The following is a 20,348-nucleotide window of genomic DNA, read 5'->3' as shown; positions in this document are numbered from 1 at the left end:
TGATATTACTTGATTCAAAGAATAAAATATAAAGCCTGGAGTGGATGCTGGTGTGTGTGTGTGTGTGTGTGTGTGTGTGTGTGTGTGTGTGTGTGTGTGTGTGTGTGTGTGTGTGTGTGTGTGTGTGTGGAGACGGGTCACCAACACGCCTCCTTCCTCGTGAGCGATAGGCTCCGCCGCGCGGCTCCTTATAAACATGTTGTTGACGCCGCAGTCAGTCAGAGAGAGAGAGAGTACCTGCTGGTCTCCACCCACCACCAGTACCACCAGTACCACCAGTACCAGTACCACCAGTACCAGTACCACCAGTACCACCATTAACACCAGTACCACCAGTACCAGTACCACCAGTACCACCAGTACCAGTACCACCAGCACCACCACGCCTCCACCCTGGCGCGCTCCAGCAATGTTTGCGGATATCTGCCGTGGCTGCGCGCTGCTGTGGTCGCGAGCTCCTCTGAAGGCTCGTGAGTGAGTGAGTGCGTGCGCCTCCACCTCGCGCAGTTCAACTTCTCCACAAGTCCGACACACGCGCGCTCGCGGGCGAGTAGAGTAGCGCCACCTTAACCCCGGAGAGGCTCACCTTGCACGGCTAGCCCCATGGAATAATAACGATGGAATACCTCTGGATCCTGCTGTGTGTGTGTGTGCAGCTAACCTTCCATCCAGGTGAGGCGCGCGGCAACTTGTTGCTTTATGTGGGGTGTGTGTCTTTTCCGCGGGGGTAGCGCAACGCACGCGCGACTCTGTCTCTAAAAGGGACTGGGGGGAGTTGGGCTCTGTTTTAGCCCTGGTAATCCACATCACAGGGAGGTGCAGCCGCGGCGCCATTCGCGCAGCGTTTGCACCACTTTGTCTTTGTTCCGGTGCAACGAGACCCGGAGTCTCTGAAACCCGACGAGGAAAGCGGACACTTCGGCTCACGATATCTGTGTTTTAATAATTCACGAGTTAGAGCAGGACGCCATTAATAAAAAAACAAAAGGGAGCTGAGTTATAACAACAGTGAGCCCCCCCCCCCGTGTGGAGCGCGAGGCAGGCTCCTGCGGGTTTCTGAACGTCTTTATGGAAATATATCCGCAACTCCTGGTTCCGTGGAAGCATGCAAAGCAGCTGCTATCATATCCACAAGTGGTTTGCATGCCTGTGTAATCCCTCATTTGTTGAATAATTATGAACACGTGTGGGAGTCTGTCTGTGAACACGTTGCAACCATTACGGCCTGGCGTCGTCTTGCACTAATTGGCTTTTTATGCGCAATATCCGTGTGCGAGAGTCAATTCGAAGTCGGCTGTTTTCTATCTCGTCAGGAAAGTTGGCAGACTTTGGCTCGCGAGGAAATTCAGTTGAAAAGCTGGCGCGTGCGTCGAGCCATCTGCGCCAAAAACAAGTGTTTCTGTTCTACTCTGCGCTCTTTTGCGCGCGCGGGTCACCTGGAGAGCCTCCTGCGTCAGGTGGACTCTCTCTTTCTCTCTCTCTCTCTCTCTCTCTCTCTCTCATTCTTCTGTTTCCACCTGATCGACAGCTTTGAGAGCATCCGATGCGCGCGTCCGCGTGCACACGCTCCACCGGGCTGTGAATGACGGACACATCTTTACGGGCTCGCGTCACGTGACGCCGTGAAGTTTGTTTCCCCGTTTTTAAATCACCGTGTTTCCACGCGATGGGACTCCATCAAGGAGCCTCACATGAAGAACTATCGATGCTGTGACGTCAGATGACGCTGCTGTTGGCTGTCCTGTAATTCTGTGAATTTAAGCTTTCATCACCATCACCGCATTCATGGCGGATCTCATTGAATGTTTGGCGATGGGAGGATTTGGACGTTTCTATATTGATCGATGCAAATAGCCGTCACGATTTAGACTTTAAATGCTAATTTACAGTCTTAAGTGTATTCTTCTACAGGGCAGAACAATTATTTACCATCAGGCCGGGTCGCTGAGGGTCCATGACGTACACGTGCAGCAGATTGTAGGTTCCAAAGGGCCCGAGGGGCTCCGGCGATCAGCTTACATTCTAAACCACAAGGGGTCTGGGGGTCTTTGTGGTCGGCTGACTTAGGTTTTAAACCACAAGGGGGCTGGGGGCCCTCGGGGAGAGGCTGACGTTTTAGATTTCAAAAGGTCTTTTGGCCCTCACACTGACAGCGCGAGCGGTCTGGAGGGTCCTGGTGATATAGGCTCGCTTCTGTTTTAATGATCAAGGGACCCCTCACACCATATATTCCAAGGGGTCTGGGGTGGTTATCTCACGCCATAAGCACACCGGGGGCCCTGGCTTTCAGCCCCTTCGCGCATTGGCCCCTCTTCCCCGATGTCAGGAGGTTGGACTCCTGCCTCTTCACCTGGACTAACGCGACGTAGTAAAGGCCAGCTGCGGTCGCATGGATGAGAGATACAAAACAATGGCTTTTCTCAGAGGATCTAAATCATATTTTTGTTACAAACATAAAACTCAGAGGTCCCAAAATAAATCTGAGGGGTCGAGCTGTATTTTGGAAACACTGCCTGCCTCCCACTGTGGAAGTCATCTCTCTGAACGCAGAGGCTCGAAGCCGACTGTGCTTTGTTTTGTGTCGCAAGCCATTATCGCTTTAGGAACAACTGCTTTAACTAAAGCAACTTTTACAGTCTATTGGTTTTGGCAGCTGTGTCATAAAACAACTCACGATCAATTATGGAGCCAGAACAAATCCTGTTTTATTTTATAATTTGGTTTGCTTTTGGATCAGAGAATGTTGCAGATGTTGACATTTCACCCCTGTAGCATTACTCAACTTTGAGGTTTTCAAATTATAAATAATATGATGAAACCTGTAAATCAGCAAGACAGGGGTCAACTGTCATGCGTTTTCTTTTTTTTTAACTGTTTCATTTAAACTGTAAACTATCAGACCACAAATAAAATGCAGATTTTCTTTTATTTGTGAAGAAATGTCAAAATGATATCAATTAGTTTATAGCTTTGAAAAAGTTGTTATCTGTGCAGTTACTAATTGTCATGTTTAATCTTTATTTAAGTAAATAAATGAGTAAATTACTTTAGCTTCGTTAGTTTTATCCAGGTGGCAACCTTCAGTTCTGCCGAGTGAAGCTGATGTGGAAGTGTCTTAAAACTTGCATTCTCTCTCCTGACCACCAGGGGGCGACTCCTCTGGTTGTATAGAAGTCTATGCTTCATGTGTTAAAGCTGCATTCTCTCTCCTGACCACCAGGGGGCGACTCCTCTGGTTGTATAGAAGTCTATATAAATGTCTAGTTTATATAAATCTCTAGTTTCAAGTCTTTTTCAATGCAGCATGATGTTCATTTAGTAAATTATGGTCATTTAGAGTCAAACAGACCATAAAGCAGGGGACGCTTTAGGGGCGGGGCTACAAGGTGATTGACAGGTCGACACCACAGACTGGCTGGTGGTGCCTCCCTTGTGTTTGCCGTGCGGTTGACTCCCTCTCTCGTCACTCCACAGGCCACACCAAGCCCACCATCGCCCCCGCCGGCCCCCACCTGGTCGCCCCGCTCAACGCGCCCTTCGAGCTGCGTTGCCAGGGCGACAAGGAGATGCAGTGGCAGCGGGAGGACCGGCCCAAGGTGCGCGGGGAGAAGCGGGTGTCCGGCATGTCCACGCTGCGCATCCCCCGGGCGCAGCCGGTCCACATGGGCCGCTACATCTGCCTGGAGGAGAGCACCAAGGAGCGCACCTCCATCTACGTCTACGTGAAAGGTAGCGCTTTAAATGTGTGTGTTCAGGTGTTCATGTGTGTGAGTGGGCGTGTGCTCCAGAGAAAGAGGTGTTTGCCTCTTTGCCCCCCCCCGACAGGTGTAGCCGATGCTTTAAGTATTTACCGAGCGAGTGTTCTGCATCTCCACCTCTGTGTGGCTGCACATCTCCTGGCCGACCGCCATCACTGCGGGCGAACATCACATGCTCATCATTCGCAGAAGAGAGAGCACACACATTTAGCGCCGCTACGAGAGGCTCCAATGTGATTCATTGTCATCGGACAACTCCAGCGTTTGCAGCGTGGCGTCCGTGATGTATAAGAAGCTGGAGCCGAGTCATCGTTCCTGGCAGAGCAGAGATCCTTGTGTCTGTTAATTCCACAAAATTGAAAGCGAAGAAGAAGAAAAAAAAGCAGATTTATAGACGTAATCCTTTACGATCTGAGTTCTGGAAGACAGACGAGCAGCTGCTGCGTCTGGCTGTCGCTTCGTCTTCCTGGACGCCGTTAACGTGGAGCTGCAGCCGCGGGAAAATGTTGCGTTTGCACGAGTAGAAAAGTTCACGATACTTTAGGAAGTGAGAAACATTAAACAGGGAGGCTGTCATTAGGACGTTTATTTTGTTTTTTTTCAATAAAATACAGCAAAATGCACGTGTAAGGCCCTGTAGAGTTAATGTGTACATTCATGTCAATCTCCCAAACTCACTGTGGATATCCTACAAGTCAAAACCAGTAGAGTCCGAGTCAAAGCCAAGTTCAGACCCAATTGAGTCCTGCTTGAGTCCATAATTGTCACTAGAGCAACTTTATTATAGTGATTAAGGAGTGGAGGCCTGACCAGACAGTTCAGCAGGTTTTAGCTTAACAGAAACTATGAACTCCACCCTACCTAATTGTTACTAGTACAGTTTAAATTAATAAAAACAACTCAATCACTAACTGCTGTTGTCAGACTTGTCGGGTTGGTGAGTTCATACAGCTTCAGGTGACCGTCAAAGGTTTAACAGGTAATGGAGCATGTCATTTTTCCTGGTAATCAAATGACAAGAAGTCAAAGTAACAAAGCAGTGGTGGAGAAGAAGTGCATGTTGGTGTTAGTCATGATCACAAAGTGAAGCTCCATCCTGCAGCTCCTCTCACGCCTCCATTTCCTTTGGCAGATCCCGACAATCCCTTCAGAAAATCAATGGTGTTCAACATCCTCACCCGAGTGGGAGACAGCGCTTCCATCCCCTGCCTGGCAACGGATCCGAGTCTGGACCACCTGCGCCTGGAGACGTGCTCCGGCAGAGCGCCGGCCCCCGGCCTCCGCTTCACCGCCAGCCCGGAGCGCGGCGTCGTCATCCACGACGCACAGAAGGCCTTCGAAGGGTGCTACGTGTGCACGGGGCGACTCGGGCAAGAGGGCGTCCGGTCGCACGACTACTACCTGACCGTGAGACCAGGTAACGTCAATGCACACAGATAGATAGCTAGAAAGATAGGTAGGTTGGTAGGTTTGTTGATCGGTAGGTAGGTAGGTAAGTAGGTAGGTAGGTAGGTAGGTAGGCAGGCAGAAAGGTAGGTAGGTAGGTAGGTAGGCAGAAAGGTAGGTAGGTAGGTTGGTTGGTTGGTTGACAGGTAGGTAGGTAGGTTGGTAGGTAGATAGGTTGGTTGGTAGATTGGTAGATAGGTAGGTTGGTAGGTTGGTTGGTAGGTAGGTTGGTTGGTTGGTAGATAGATAAGTTGGTCGGTAGATTGGTAGGTTGGTAGATTGGTTGGTAGGTTGGTAGATAGGTAGGTAGGTTGGTAGATAGGTAGGTAGGTTGGTTGGTTGGTTGGTAGATAGATAGACAGATAGGTTGGTTGGTTGGTTGGTAGATAGATAGGCAGATTGGTTGGTAGGTAGGTAGGTAGGTTGGTTGGTTGGTAGATAGATAGGTAGGTTGGTTGGTTGGTAGATAGGTACATAGATAGATAGATGGGTAGGTTGGTTGGTTGGTTGGTATATAGGTTGGTAGGTAGATAGGTAGGTTGGTTGGTAAATAGGTAGGTTGGTTGGTAAATAGGTAGGTAGGTTGGTAGATATAGATAGATAGATAGATAGATAGATAGATAGATAGATCGTGGTTGACGTCTCATAAACAAGGTCGGGAGGTTTCGTTAAAAGGTAGGTTGGTAGATAGGTAGGTTGGTTGGTTGGTTGATAGGTAGGTTGGTTGGTAGATAGGTAGGTTGGTTGGTTGGTAGGTAGGTAGGTAGGTAGGTAGGTAGGTAGGTTGGTTGGTTGGTAGATAGATAAGTTGGTAGGTAAATTGGTAGGTAGGTTGGTTGGTAGATAGGTTGGTTGGTTGGTTGGTAGGTAGATAGGTTGGTTGGTAGATAGGTAGGTAGGTAGGTAGGTCGGTTGGTTAGTTGATAGGCAGATTGGTTGGTTGGTTGGTAGGCAGATTGGTTGGTTGGTTGGTAGGTAGGTAGGTAGGTTGGTAGATAGATAGGTAGGTTGGTAGATATGTAGGTTGGTCGATAGGTAGGTTGGTAGGTAGGTAGATAGGTAGGTTGGTCGGTTGGTTGGTAGATAGATAGGTTGGTAGGTAGATAGATAGGTTGGTAGATAGATAGGTAGGTTGGTAGGTAGATAGGTAGGTTGGTAGGTAGATAGGTAGGTTGGTTGGTAGGTAGGTTGGTTGGTAGATAGATAAGTAGGTTGGTAGATATGTAGGTTGGTAGGTAGATAGATATGTAGGTTGGTAGATAGATAGGTAGGTTGGTAGATATGTAGGTTGGTAGGTAGGTAGGTTGGTAGGTAGATAGGTTGGTTGGTAGGTAGATAGGTTGGTTGGTAGGTAGATAGATAAGTAGGTTGGTAGATATGTAGGTTGGTTGGTAGATAGATAAGTAGGTTGGTAGATAGGTAGGTTGGTTGGTTGGTAGATAGATAGGTAGGTTGGTTGGTAAATAGGTAGGTAGGTTGGTAGATATAGATAGATAGATAGATAGATAGATAGATAGATAGATCGTGGTTGACGTCTCATAAACAAGGTCGGGAGGTTTCGTTAAAACAAACAAAAGGGCTTTTACTCATTCAAGCTGGTTTTGTCTCATGTGAACAGAGTAGTTTCTGTTTTGTTTGCAATTTCATCATTTTGATACAAACTCTGATGTTTTCTAGTAAACCTAAACAAGTGGTGATGGATAATTGTTTAGTTTAGTTTCAGTTCACAATGTTCACCGATACATTTCAAACTCTGTGGTGTAATCGAGATGCAGGGTTGGAAAAGCACAGGCGGAACATTCCGTCACATTTGTTTTGTTCTTTGTGTGTTTCCTCAGTCCCGGTCGCTCCTCCTGTGATTGAGATGCAGGGAACCAAGCGAGTGATCCTCACGCGGGACGAGAGTCTCTCCCTCACCTGCAACACCACCAACGTGAACGCAGAGATCAAGCTCAAGTGGGTCCCCCCTCCTGGCTCGGTGAGACCCCCCCTCCCTTCCTCTGCCGTGTGCTGTGCTGTTGGTGGAAGATTCCACGAGAGAAACACTGAACCCTGATTGGTGGTAGATCTAAACGTGCTTTGATCAGATAGTTGACTCAAAGCTACTCTGAATAACTTTTAACTGATTCTGGATCAGTCCTAGTCTGGTCCTGGTCCTCTATAGACCTCAGTCTAGTCCTGGTGCTCTATAGACCTCAGTCTAGTCCTGGTCCTCTATAGTCATCCATCAGTAAGCAGGCCACCAGAAAGATGATGGTCTGGTTCTAGAGAGTTCTTCTTAAAGATCGTCATCGGAGCCAAAGGGACCCTGGTGCTCAGAGACCTCTTTAGTCCACAGGGATCAGCACAAAATAAAAGTTCCTTGGAGTAGCTTTAACACGAAGAGTCAACCACAGGAATACCAGCTGTAGAACCAGGGAACTGGTCCCAATTAAACCGTCTCTAAAGGTCCCAAACCTGAGCGACAATCAAGAGAAAGTGAGAAACCTCTGTCAGCTGGTACCAGTGGTTGTTTCTTCTTATGAACGAGTGAAAGGGGTCAAAGTTCTCGCTGTCTGAGCTTCAGGATCTTGGCTGTGTGTGTACCACGTGCACTACGTGCGGCCTTGTGTGTGTGTGTGTGTGTGTGTTTGTGTGTGTGTGTCTGTCTGTGTCAGTGTTTGCTTGGCGAGGATAGACCAGCAGACAGGGTTAATCTCTAGAGATCTCTGGGCGTTGACAGGGTGCCGTCTGGTATCCACAGCAACCAGCAAAGGTTGACGGCGCTTCCCGCATCTTGGCGGAGAACTTCACCCACGTGCGCAGCGCCACGCTGCACATCGCGGCCGTCGGCCACCAGGACGTCGGGCGGTACCGCTGCGAGGCCCTGAACGAGAAGGGGGTCAGCTCGCAGTCGGCCTGGCTCGATGTTTATGGTGAGTAAATGGAGGTTTATTTAAAGATAAACCATTGGCAAGTGTTGATGTCGTGGAGACAGAAAGTCATGTTGAATTTCTTCATGTTAAATTTTTCTCCAACAGCTGCTTCTAAGTGTCCCCCATTTAAGGAAATACACTAATTTTGCTGAGAGTTTGACATATTGGCCAAACCGTGAACTACAACTTCCAGGTCCGTCACGTGTACCATTGGGCCCAGAAAGATATATACATATATATATATATATATATATATATATATATATATATTATTTCTATGTATTTATTTATTGATATATATATATATTTATTTATGTATTTGTATATATACATATATATATTTTAATGTATTTATATATATTTCATTTTAATTATTATTTGTATTTATTTGTATATATATATTTTATATTTATTTATTTATGTATATATGTTTTATACATATATATATATTAATGTATTTATCTATATATTTTTATAATTATTATTATGTGTATTCATATATATATATATATATTATTTTTTTATTTATTTTATTTATATATATATATATATAAAATAATTTTATTTCCCAGTACAATTTAATATATTTAAATAATTGGGTTCTAGAAGTTGCAGAATTAATAATTAACCAAACAAGTGGCTCTGAGCAACTTTTCCTTGGAATGAACTGGGCCTCGCCTCCAGCGCCGGTTCCAGTTCTCTTCATTTCTCTTCATGCCGCAACGGTCTCATGTCTGTTGGGTAAATATGAAGCAGTGGATTAGCATAACGAATGGAAATGAACTCTGTGGAAAAGTCCACCGAACCGGCACCTCTAATGCTCACCAATCAACACGTTACCAATAGAATAGAACAGAAAGAAAAGACACTTTGCTTCTACTTTATGCGTTCAAAAGGCAGACATTTTAGTTTTTTATTTTGCATGTGTGAAATCTGCTATTAAAACGGTTAAATTAAGACACAACACATCGCACCCAGACAGGACACATTCACATAAAAACACAATACAGGACGTCGACTGAATCCTGTGTAAATCAAATGAAGCATTGTGTTCGTTCATGACAGCAAAGTCCCCTCCCTCCCTCCAGCTGTAATCCTCTCACAGCCAGCTGATTGCTTCTTATCAGTCACATACCAAGCACACTGCACGGCGCTCCATTTAAACAGTTCCTCCTCACAGCTGCCGCTCCACCTTCCGCCTCCACCTTCCTAGTTCAGAGTCCTAACATGCACAGAGCTCAAAGGCTGAGAATGGTATTCTGTGTCTTGCTTTGAGCTCACTGTTGCATCATCATTTCTTCTTCTTTGCGCTCCCTGTTTTAGCCTCGCGTGCTCCAGGGACATCTTAACAGAGCGGAGCCAAGCTCAACTGTATTTCCTTCTGTTGTAATAAGCGGTTAAATAAATCACGAGAGTCTTCCTGAATGGATAGGTATGAAAGCCGGGTTACAAGCCGCTACTACCTTCGGTGGTTGTCCCCGCTGTAGCAAGCTAGCGCTGCTGCTAGCTCCCCGCTGCTGCTAGCTCCCCGCTGCTGCTAGCTCCCCGCTGCTGCTAGCTCCCCGCTGCTGCTAGCTCCCCGCTGCTGCTAGCTCCCCGCTGCTGCTAGCCTTTGGTGGTTGTCCCCGCTGTAGCAAGCTAGCGTTGCTGCTAGCTCCCCGCTGCTGCTAGCTCCCCGCTGCTGCTGCTATGCCTGTGTCCCCTCTGCCGGGCGTCGAGCCGGGGCTGGTCCTGCTACCTTCGATTGTTGGGGAACTAGCGAGAGCAAGCGGAGAGCTAGCGGAAGTTAGCGGGGAACTAGCAGCAGCGCTAGCTGGTAACAGCGGGGAACTAGAGGGGACACCCACTGAACGTAGTAGCGGCTTGTAACCCGACTTTTATATATTTATATATAAACATATATATATTTATATATATATATATATATATATATATATATATATATATATATATATATATATACGTATTTCCATTCTTTATGCTGAGCTAAGCTAAGCTAGCCAACTGCCAGAGATGAGAGTGATGTTGAACTTCTCATTTTACTTCAAAAATACACGTATTTCCCAAGAGAGATGTACTGACGTGTACATATGTGCAGTGATTCATTGTTGTGGTTTGTGCCCCGTCTCTTTGAGGTCTTTGAGGTCATTGGGTTCATTTCTGACCACTTAAATCATTTTCTTTCACTCCAATAAAAATAGACTATATTTCACTTCTGCAAATTCCTGTAAAAACAACGACCAATTTCCTCATTTTTTCAGAGAAAGGCTTCATCCACCTGGAACCCAGCATCAACGAAACCATCCACGTCCGCTCGGGCGAGAGCCTGACCCTGAACGTGGAAATGGAGGCTTACCCGAAGCCGCGCTCGTTCTCCTGGAGCTTCATGGGCCGCGAGTTGAGGAACACGACGGACCATGTGATCAGCACGCACAGCCACGAGTACAGGTGTGACAAACACACGAACGCACACACTACATTTTACCACCTAGACGAAAATGTTCATTAACCCCGGCGGGTGGAATTTGACAGCTCTGGTTTTGGGTGGAGGTGCTGCTGCTCACAGCCTCCTGAGAAATACAGCTGCATTCTAAAAACGCTCCAGGGGTTGTGTTTTTTTTTTTTTTTTTGTGAAAGGGGAACTGGCAGAATATAAATGGCTTTCACGGGGAAATGAAACCGTGAAATATCTGCGGTATTACCTACGTGATTGCAGATATAAATATACATGAATATTACCCGAGGCGTCACGGTATTCGGGACAATCGCTTCTCGAGATGTGTGAAGAATTGACTCTCAAGTAAATTAAAGGGTATGCCAGGAAGCACAGGAATCAATAAATCAATATTTAAGAATGTCTCCGCCCGGATAATTGTGAATTATTTTAGGAATTTGTTTTTGGGTTGCTTAAAAGAGCAAAAGGCAAACAAAAGACTGTAATCTAAAATGAAAATGTCAGATACATTTATCTTTTATCTAACATTTTTTACTGCTGATTCTTAAACATTGATAAATACATTAAGATAAGATAAAAATATAACTTTATTTATCCCAAAATCAATTCTCGTACAAGAGTAAAGAAAAAAGTAAAAGTAAAAGTAAAGAGTATAAAAAAAATAAAAATACTTACGTTGTAAGTAAAATACAACGTTAAAGATTAAATACAAGAGGAAAAATGAAAAGTGTATGAGATGCTTGCTGCATTAATGCTGAATAAAAAGTGATTGCTTCTTGTTCAGGTACAGCAGCGAGCTGCGGCTGGTGCGCCTGAAAATGTCAGAGGGAGGAGTTTACACCTTTCAGGCCTCCAACGGCGACGCTTCAGTGAACCACACGTTCACCATCTTTGTCATCAGTAAGTTGTGTGTTTGTTTGTGTGAGTGTGTTAAAGGTTGTTTGTCCCCTTAAGCCACATAATGAATCGCATCGCTGCACATTGCATTAATCTCCCGGCGTTGACGCGTGGAAATGAGTTTCATTGATTGATTTTGGTTTTCTTCTTCCCCTCGTGTGTGAAATGAGATCTTGATCTCGACCTCGACTCGTTGTTCATCAGTCACACCTCAGCCGGGTTCGATGTCCGTGACTCATTCTGTGTTTGTTAGGTAAACCGGAGATTGTGTCTCACGAGGGTCCGGTGGACGGGCAGGTGCGCTGCGTGGCCGAGGGCTTCCCCGCCCCCCAGATCACCTGGTACTACTGCGAGCAGCCCTACGCCAGGTGAGGTTAAAAACAGCTTCCTCAGTCAGCTTCTCACTGTGAGTGATTGGGTGCTGCAGTACAATATTCTTTAAAATGTTCTAACTGTTTAATTTGTTTCATGTGAAGAGATATTTGCACGTTTCTCTTTTTGCAGTGTGCAGGGCTAAAATGGGCGGGGCTAAAATGCGGAACATTTTATCGGATTTAGTGATACGTCACATTCCTGAAGTGTTAAGTTTTATTAAAAAAAACTCTTTCATTTATTTTGTCCTCAGTCAGCTTCTCACTGTGAGTGATTGGGTGCTGCAGTACAATATTCTTTAAAAAGTTATAACTGTTTAATTTGTTTCATGTGAAGAGATATTTGCACGTTTCTCTTTTTGCAGTGTGCAGGGCTAAAATGGGCGGGGCTAAAATGCGGAAAATTTTATTGGATTTAGTGATACGTCACATTCCTGATGCGTTTTTAAGTGTTAACTTTTATAAAAAATAACGCAACTCTAACATAGGTTGTCGTTTATTTTCTTAATAAATACTTAATAATGCAGATAAATACTTATTTGAGTATTTTTAAGGGGCTTAAGAAGCCTTAAAGGGGAGAAATCAACTTTATCCACATGCATGCATATTCATTGGTGAAGGTTTCCGTTCATTTGGCAGTTATCATCATTTATCAGTTCAAAAGAAGATGTTGGGGTTTCGTGACAAGGAGTTTAAGAGCTACAGCCCGAAGTAATTACAGGGAAATTGACAATAAAACAAAAGAATAACTGCAGAACCAAAAGGCCCGAGGCAGGAGATTTTGTTCCGTGACTCCAAACTGTGAGTTTTGCAATCGTAGATCTTCTTTTCCCTCCTCTTCGCTTCTTGTTTTTCTTCCTTGGGCCCCTGAGGGCTAGGGTCTTTTTGACATGATGTAATATATCAGATGGACCCGTGTTGTTTGATCACCTCCTCAGATAAGTGTATCTAAGAGGGGACGATGCTGCAGGCAACCGAGCAGAAGGGACGATTAATAGGCTTCATAGTTATAGTGATTCAAAGTATTGCCAAAAAAAGATAAGTAAAACCATGGATGGCTCAACCTAGCATTCTTTATTGTGCCAATTGTCTCTAACAAACCGAAATCCAATGGACCGCTGCAGGAATGAGTCCTAAAACCAGGAAATGAGTCAGCAATTTTGCACTTCCTGTTCCCGCGTGTTTCTGGTCAGATGTCTGAAATAAGGTCCGTATTTAACGCAAGCGGAAAAGATTTTAACGGTTTCTTTTCTGCTATAAAATACATCAGTACAAACCCCTCAAGGTGAATTTAGAAGCGTTTACGCATCTTAAAAAAAGGGTCTAAAAGAGACGACTAGACGTCCTCATTCAGCTTAGTGGAGATATGAAGTCATGTGACCTGGTGGTGTGACATTTTCTGTCTCACTTCTGCTGATTGTATTCATGCTTATATCATAAAAGTGGAATAATCCAATTGTCGTTTTTTTATTTTTTTTCGTGGGAACCAGCGCTGATAAGTTCCTGGTTTGTCTCCAACAATAAGTCGCCCCCTCCGCACTCCATTATTTGAAATCTACTGTGTGTTTGCACACAGTCTGTATGTACATACAAGGCGATGATCGGCGCCATCCATTCATTTCAGATCTGCACTTATTGCACCTCGAGCGTCCTAAAGGTCACACCAAAGACACGCTGGATAGAGTCAGGAATGATGATGGCGGTGGAATGTGGCGTTGGTGAGGTTGGGGGTTGTTTGCCCGGCGCTGACTTGTGGTTGGTTGACGGCGATAAGCTGACCCGTCATGTGACAATGGGATTGGAAAGAATTGACTTGTGATTGGCGGAGGAGGCCCGGGACGTCTGCCCGGATACCGCTGGACGTAGGCGCTCGTCTCGTGTCAAACATAAAGCGCGTCCAGAGGAGGGGTCACCCGGGTTGCTGTAGCAACAACCAATCCCAAGCAGCACAGGCAGTGAATCATAAGTGATTATCCAAATTCCAGCCAGTAATTCTTTAATTACAATCGAATCCACTTAATGCTCATTACGTATACGCACGCCATTGAACAGAACGAGAATGAGCCTGTGACCGGAGACAACGGCTGCTTTTTATGGAGCCCTGGGTACTTTTACACATCTACCTTATAATTCATGAGCACAGGAGGAACTTCCACCACCATTGTTAATACTACTGGTGGACACGTGCATACTGTGCAGTCTGTGGTTCTGCTGGGTTGAACAGAGACTCAAGTTGCAGACGCAGGACTTTTTAAGGTCAGTTAAGAAAAGCCTGGGTCTTTACTGGGATTCCAGGCAGTCGTACACAGAGCATCAGACCCTTAATAAGAAAGGACTTTAAAAAAACTAAGAAAACTTGCACTGAAGAAGTTCTTGAAAGTGATGACCACACAACATAGAACAAGGCTGCAACTTACGATTAAAAAAAAGTGAAGCTGATGCTTCATGTGTTAAAGCTGCATTATCTTTCCTGACCACCAGGGGGCGACTCCTCTGGTTGTATAGAAGTATATGCTTCATGTGTTAAAGCTGCATTATCTTTCCTGACCACCAGGGGGCGACTCCTCTGGTTGTATAGAAGTATATGCTTCATGTGTTAAAGCTGCATTCTCTTTCCTGACCACCAGGGGGCAACTCCTCTGATTGTATAGAAGTATATGCTTCATGTGTTAAAGCTGCATTCTTTCTCTTGGTTGTATAGAAGTATATGCTTCATGTCTTAAAGCAGCATTCTTTCTCCTGGTTGTATAGAAGTATATGCTTCATGTGTTAAAGCAGCATTCTTTCTCCTGACCACCAGGGGTGACTCCTCTGGTTGTATAGAAGTCTATATAAATGACTCTACTTCTCTTGATGTATTCCCTCAGTAAACATTGTAAACATGAGTTTATGTCTCAATCTCTAGTTTCAAGTCTTCTTCAATACAGCATGATGTTCATTTAGTAAATTATGGTCATTTAGAGTCAAACAGACCATGACAATCTTGTGGAGTAACGGGAATAACAAGGGGAGTGTGTCTCAACGTGGGTTGAGTAATGGCAAATTCAGGTGGAGGTGAAGTGGATAATCAAGGAGGCGGGGAGTATATCTTCCACTACCACTAAATATAAACCATACTCTAAGGGCAGGACGTGACAGTAAAATGTTCTTCCAAAGACTCGGGAATGAGGAATGTGTCTCACGCCGACGTCTGAGTGAGATAACTGCCGAATAACTCGGTGATCCCTTTGTCAACATGCGTAATCTTCTGCCTTCAGGTGCTCCCAACAGGTGAACGCCACCCAGGAGGAGCGCAACGTCATCACCGTCACGCTCTTCAGCCCCATGTTCGGCAAGACGGAGGTGGAGAGCCGGGTCAACGTGAGCCGGGGTCGCTTCAGCACTCTGGAGTGTGTGGCCACGGTGGAGGGGGAGCAGGCCTACACGCTGTTTTCTATCAGCGGTGAGTCCAACGTTACCTATAAAGTCCACACACACACACACACACACACACATAGGGGCCACGTGGTGCTAACGAGGCGCCTGTCGGTCCCGTGTTTTGTTGCTGGTTTGACGTAATCCCTCTGCGCGTCGTCACCTTCAACAGCGCCTGGAAAGGACACGAAGACGATGAAGATCTCCTGTTTTCAGGCTCCGCATCTTGACGTTTTAATCACTCTTTGTTAAGAAAAAAAGCAAAGTTATCTTTCAGTTCTGTAAACCGCACTTAATCCTCAATTCAAAATATTTACTACCAGCACGAACTGGGGCGAGGATTAACCCGTTGCCGTGGTCCGAGTACAAGTTGGTTTTATGTAATCTGTTAGGTAAACATTAGCGAGGAGAGATACCTCGGTCGTGATTGGCCGCGATGCGATGTTGTCGTTCACAGATAGGAATTAGCCCATTGTTTACTTTATGACTCCAAATCCGCTCTGTTTTTAACGGCTTCCCCATCTGTCCTCAAAGTGGCGTGAGCCCAGTAAACTGAGAGTACAGCAAAGCTGCATCGGCCCGGAGACCCTGGTTTATGGGGACGTGTGTGTGTGTGTGTGTGTGTGTGTGTGTGTGGTGGGCGAGCATTATGAGGACCGCTCAAGCTCTTTTTTGGAGCGTGTGCCCAGGATCTTTCCGAACGCTTTTCGCCGAGCAGCAGCAGACCAGGCGGAGGCGAGGACAGCGAGGAGCGCAGTGGGAGTCCTGGCGGCGCTGGGAATCCGTTCTGGGGGCTGTGGGAGGCGAGGAGGTGTCACACCGGGCTTTAGAAACCACTGACAGGTTTACAGGGGATTAGTTCCTGCAGACGCTGCATTCTCAGATTTGAAGTGGAGAGAAAGCTTCTTATCTCTAAAGAGCTTATTACACCCCACAGAGGAGCAAAACAATAAGGCATCACAAGCAGCCCGACACATAGGAACAGGACCCCGATTACGGGTAATTACTCAGCTGTAAAAACAGCAGAAATACGGTAAAATACCGTAGAAGATGGAAACGGACGCAAAAGCATTTCAAACAAAGTAAAATGCAGAATTTTAGAGAAAAAACTAAAAAAAAGAAGAAGCAAAGACTGTGTTTACACATGTAACTGGATTAGTTGGCTGTGATTTGACCAAAGTGAGCTTCACTGTGACTTAGCCCTCCCTAGCTTAGCTTAATGCCCCTCTGCAATGTCATTGAGAGTGTAAACACGGCGAGCCATGGAAAGAGCCGCTGATCGACTCCATTGCCACGAAGGCGGGGCGTCATTATCGTGAAGATATTGTCTTGGATTTTGGATAGCGTGATACGGCTACGTGTTTGTACCCGCCCACAGGCCGACATAGTCAACGCGCTGGCTGGTTGTTTAGTTTGTTGACATTCAGTCAGTGTTTAATGATTCATGGCGGTTCAGTTGGTCCAAGCGGTTGTTTGAACGGCGTCATAAACAAACATTTCCCCAAAATAAACGGACAAGTTCAAATGCGTGGGAAAAATCATTTGTATTGTGTATTTAACCTTTACAGAGGACTATGACAAATGATGCATATTTTAGTTCCTCAGCTGGAGGCCCATTAGAGATATTCTCGTAAATAATGGTGGAAACCGTGACATTTCCTCCCAATATAATCGCCAAATGAAGAAACGCCTGTTCTCCGCGCTGCCGCTGCTCCGTGAACCTGACGTCATCATTTCTGTCTCCGCAGAGAGAACCGTTCCCCACGATCTGTTCACCCCTCTGCTCATTGGCTCCGTGTCAGCAGCAGGCATCCTCTGCCTCGTCCTCATCACGCTGTTCTACAAGTACCTGCAGGTAAGACGCATGCTGCGCGGCACGCCCTCTCAAGTCAAGTGGGTCAAGTCATGCCAAAAGATGAGCAACAAAACAATTTGTCACTAATTTATGTGTGTTGTCTTTGTCTGCATCGGTGCCAGAAACCCAAATACCAGATCCAGTGGAAGGTTATCGAGGGCATCCATGGAAACAACTATGTGTACATTGACCCCACCCAGCTTCCGTACGATCACCAGTGGGAGTTTCCCCGAAACAACTTGCGTTTTGGTGAGCGCCCCCTTTTGCAAGTCCTTCCTCCAAAATGATCCGCCTTAATCTGTCATTTCTGTAAATTTGTTTTATGCGTCCTGCGTCGTAAATCAGGGATTTGTGTGAGTAATAGCCTCGGTAATAAACCATAACAGTGCAGGCGGCGTGACATCACCGCCGCCCGCCTCGGGGCGACTTCATGCTGATTGGCAAACACTGTTTTCTGTGTGTGGACACGGCGCTTTAGCCATGTGTGTGTGTGGTCACTAACCAGTTTCACAGCTCATTCATGACAAAGCCCCCGCTCCCTCACTGCAAACACCATATTGTTGACATATTCTGGGTGTTGTTTTTAAGAGAACCCTCCTCAAACAGGATCCTGCGTGTCCTGGTGCCTACGTACTCAGCCCGGGGGCTCAAACCGGTGTTGTCCTGGGAACACTGGCACGGGGCCAGCGTGTTGGAGGGAAACAGGACAGAGGAATAACAGTTGTTTCTTTTCTTTCTGCGTCTGTGTCTTCACGTCGTTCAGGGAAGACGCTGGGATCCGGTGCTTTTGGGAAAGTGGTGGAGGCCACCGCGTACGGACTCGCCGAGGCGGATTCCGTCACCACGGTGGCGGTGAAAATGCTCAAATGTAAGACACGCGGTAGAATACCTGTATTTAACAAATAAGACGACAACACAGGGCAAAAAAATACCTTTTTTTTTGTCCCACATGAGGGACATTTGCAGTATTAAAGCAGCAAAAGGGACAGTGCAACAACAAGTGGCATCGGGAAAACCACAAAACACGTATAATAAGTCATCAGAAATAAAGATTTAATAAATAAGCAATGCATAAAAACTAAAATATAGATTTAATCAAGTTCACATTGACTGCACATATGAAATATGAGTGTTGATACTGTGCGTATATACATTGATGTTGGATATTTGTGAGAAAGAAAGAAATGACGGGCCGAGATGGAGAATTTATAACTGTTAGTTTTGGCAAATATTTCAACCTGAACGCAAAGGGAACCTACATTCAGTGCAGGGAGAGGGGACCGTCATTAATATTATAAAGCATAGTTCAGATACATGTTACCTGCTGAGTCTAGTAGCGCACGCTTAGACATAGCTAGCTCGAACGCTAACTAAACACATGCAGGGTTTTGGCTGCAGGACCTCCACCCTGTAAACGTAAAAGAAGCCACTAGAAACATAACAGAAAGTAGCAACAGTTCAGCTATTTTTGGTGTGCTTTCCCACGCCGTGACGAGACTGTGTGGATGAAGCATTACGTTCATTTAGCTGCCGGCTATTTAGCTAGCTAGCTTGATGAGTCCACCACGCTTTCATGCTACAGTTACAGAACATTACAAAGAACCACATGCACTGCTGGTCTGCATTACTTAAACATGTCGATGGACTTTACTGTTTTTTAAATTAGCGATCGTGACGACAGATTCCCTTTTAATTAGCCTATGCTAATTGATAGCGCTAATAGCGATCATGCTGATGCTATTGTTATGATTATGGCTAGGAAAGAAAGCTATAAAAAGGTCTGTTTTGTTGACAAAATGCAGTATAAACTACTATAAACATTTGTGAACTTTAGTTTACGTGCGAGGCTGTGTCCGCTCACGATTAGCATAAACACAAATTAAAAAGCTACTCTTTACTAATACTCCTATTATTAACCAAATAAAAATGTAAGTACAAACTGTGGGAATGTATGTCGTGTGTTGGCCTAATGTGAATAAGAACATTATTGGGATATATTACCAAGTATTCATATAAATATCAATGTTTTTGATGTGTGCGATGGTCAAAATATATTTATTATTTTTTTTCTTTATTTCAAATTTAATTATCTGATTTTATTGATAATAATAATTTAGGATAGGAATATATAAGCATTTTTTGCTTCTACCCTTACCTTTTCAGTCTTTCTGTTTTGTATATTATATAGAGTATTGTAGTGTAATGACACATAAACACAAACACATGTCATGGAACTGCTGAAATGTTTTTGGTCCAATTCATGCACTGATAACCGTACAATATTAAGACTCATCAATCACAACACCTGTGCATAAATGAAAGTGCGTTGGCGAGAAGCCATTTTGTCCGTGAGACAAACGAAGTAGCTGTTGAAAAGTATGAATAAATAAAACTTTGATGCAGGTGTTCAGAGACAGGCAGCAGATTACGTCAATATCTTTATTTGACAGCTTGCACACTGCCGTCAAATAACCGTATTTTACAAGCACCTTTGTATTTTTATTAGCCTCTAGCAACAAGCACAAATACCACATCGCGACACGTAAACATACTCCTACTTCTTGGGCTGACGACCAATCTTTTTTAATCTGTTCCAATCCCACCAACAGCGAGCGCTCACGCCACGGAGAAAGAGGCCCTGATGTCGGAGCTGAAAGTCCTCAGTTACTTGGGAAACCACATGAATATCGTCAACCTGCTGGGAGCCTGCACGGTCGGAGGTGCGGCAGCCATGTTGGCCCCGTGTTATCATTCCATCGGAGATTGAAGGAGACTGCATTGTGGTTCTCGGCGTCACCGTGGTTCCTCTTGTGTCTGCAGGCCCCACCCTGGTGATCACAGAGTACTGCTGCTTCGGTGACCTCCTCAACTTTCTGCGCAGGAAGAGGGAATCCTTCATCTGCTACAAGCAGGAAGAAGACTGCTACTACCGCAACGTCATGCCGCAGACCGACGCAGCTGGGTCAGGTTCTTTCTTGTGTCTTAAAGAGTGGTGTACTGTGAATGTAAGAGAACAAGAGAGTGCTAGTATTTACTATCCAGAACGTGCGTAGGAGGATGGTATTTGGACACTAGCGTGCCGATGTGTGTCCGAGCTCTGCTGAGACCAGACTGCTCCTTTTCCTCTTCACAGTAACAGCTTGAACGGCTACATGACCATGAGGCCTTCTGCTGCTGGCAAGCTGCCGTTCGGCTCATCCTCTGAGAAGAGACGCTCACTACGCAAAGGCAAGCGTG

The 20,348-nt window shown here is 45.5% G+C and overlaps 1 protein-coding gene across 1 annotated transcript in view; it reads left to right on the top strand.

Annotated features, from left to right (window-relative positions):
- Positions 1-617: 617 nt before the first annotated feature.
- The window catches only part of kita (KIT proto-oncogene, receptor tyrosine kinase a), a gene marked incomplete at its 5' end in the record, with an annotated part of 28,315 nt that continues 8,584 nt past the window's right edge, over positions 618-20,348 (top strand). Inside the window, 15 exons of the mRNA XM_079221334.1 lie at positions 618-672; positions 3,475-3,729; positions 4,891-5,175; positions 7,043-7,182; positions 7,927-8,119; positions 10,381-10,567; positions 11,359-11,474; positions 11,725-11,839; positions 15,100-15,284; positions 17,005-17,111; positions 17,234-17,360; positions 17,875-17,979; positions 19,721-19,831; positions 19,932-20,073; positions 20,245-20,345. Coding sequence (XP_079077460.1) covers positions 618-672; positions 3,475-3,729; positions 4,891-5,175; positions 7,043-7,182; positions 7,927-8,119; positions 10,381-10,567; positions 11,359-11,474; positions 11,725-11,839; positions 15,100-15,284; positions 17,005-17,111; positions 17,234-17,360; positions 17,875-17,979; positions 19,721-19,831; positions 19,932-20,073; positions 20,245-20,345 — 2,224 coding nt within the window. The remainder of the gene's footprint in view (positions 673-3,474; positions 3,730-4,890; positions 5,176-7,042; positions 7,183-7,926; positions 8,120-10,380; positions 10,568-11,358; positions 11,475-11,724; positions 11,840-15,099; positions 15,285-17,004; positions 17,112-17,233; positions 17,361-17,874; positions 17,980-19,720; positions 19,832-19,931; positions 20,074-20,244; positions 20,346-20,348) is intronic.

This window comes from Taurulus bubalis, assembly GCF_910589615.1.
Source record: "Taurulus bubalis genome assembly, chromosome: 7".
NCBI classification, from domain to species: domain Eukaryota; kingdom Metazoa; phylum Chordata; class Actinopteri; order Perciformes; family Cottidae; genus Taurulus; species Taurulus bubalis.
The sequence above is the reverse complement of the archived record's forward strand: the minus strand, read 5'-3'. Positions and strand labels throughout refer to the sequence as shown.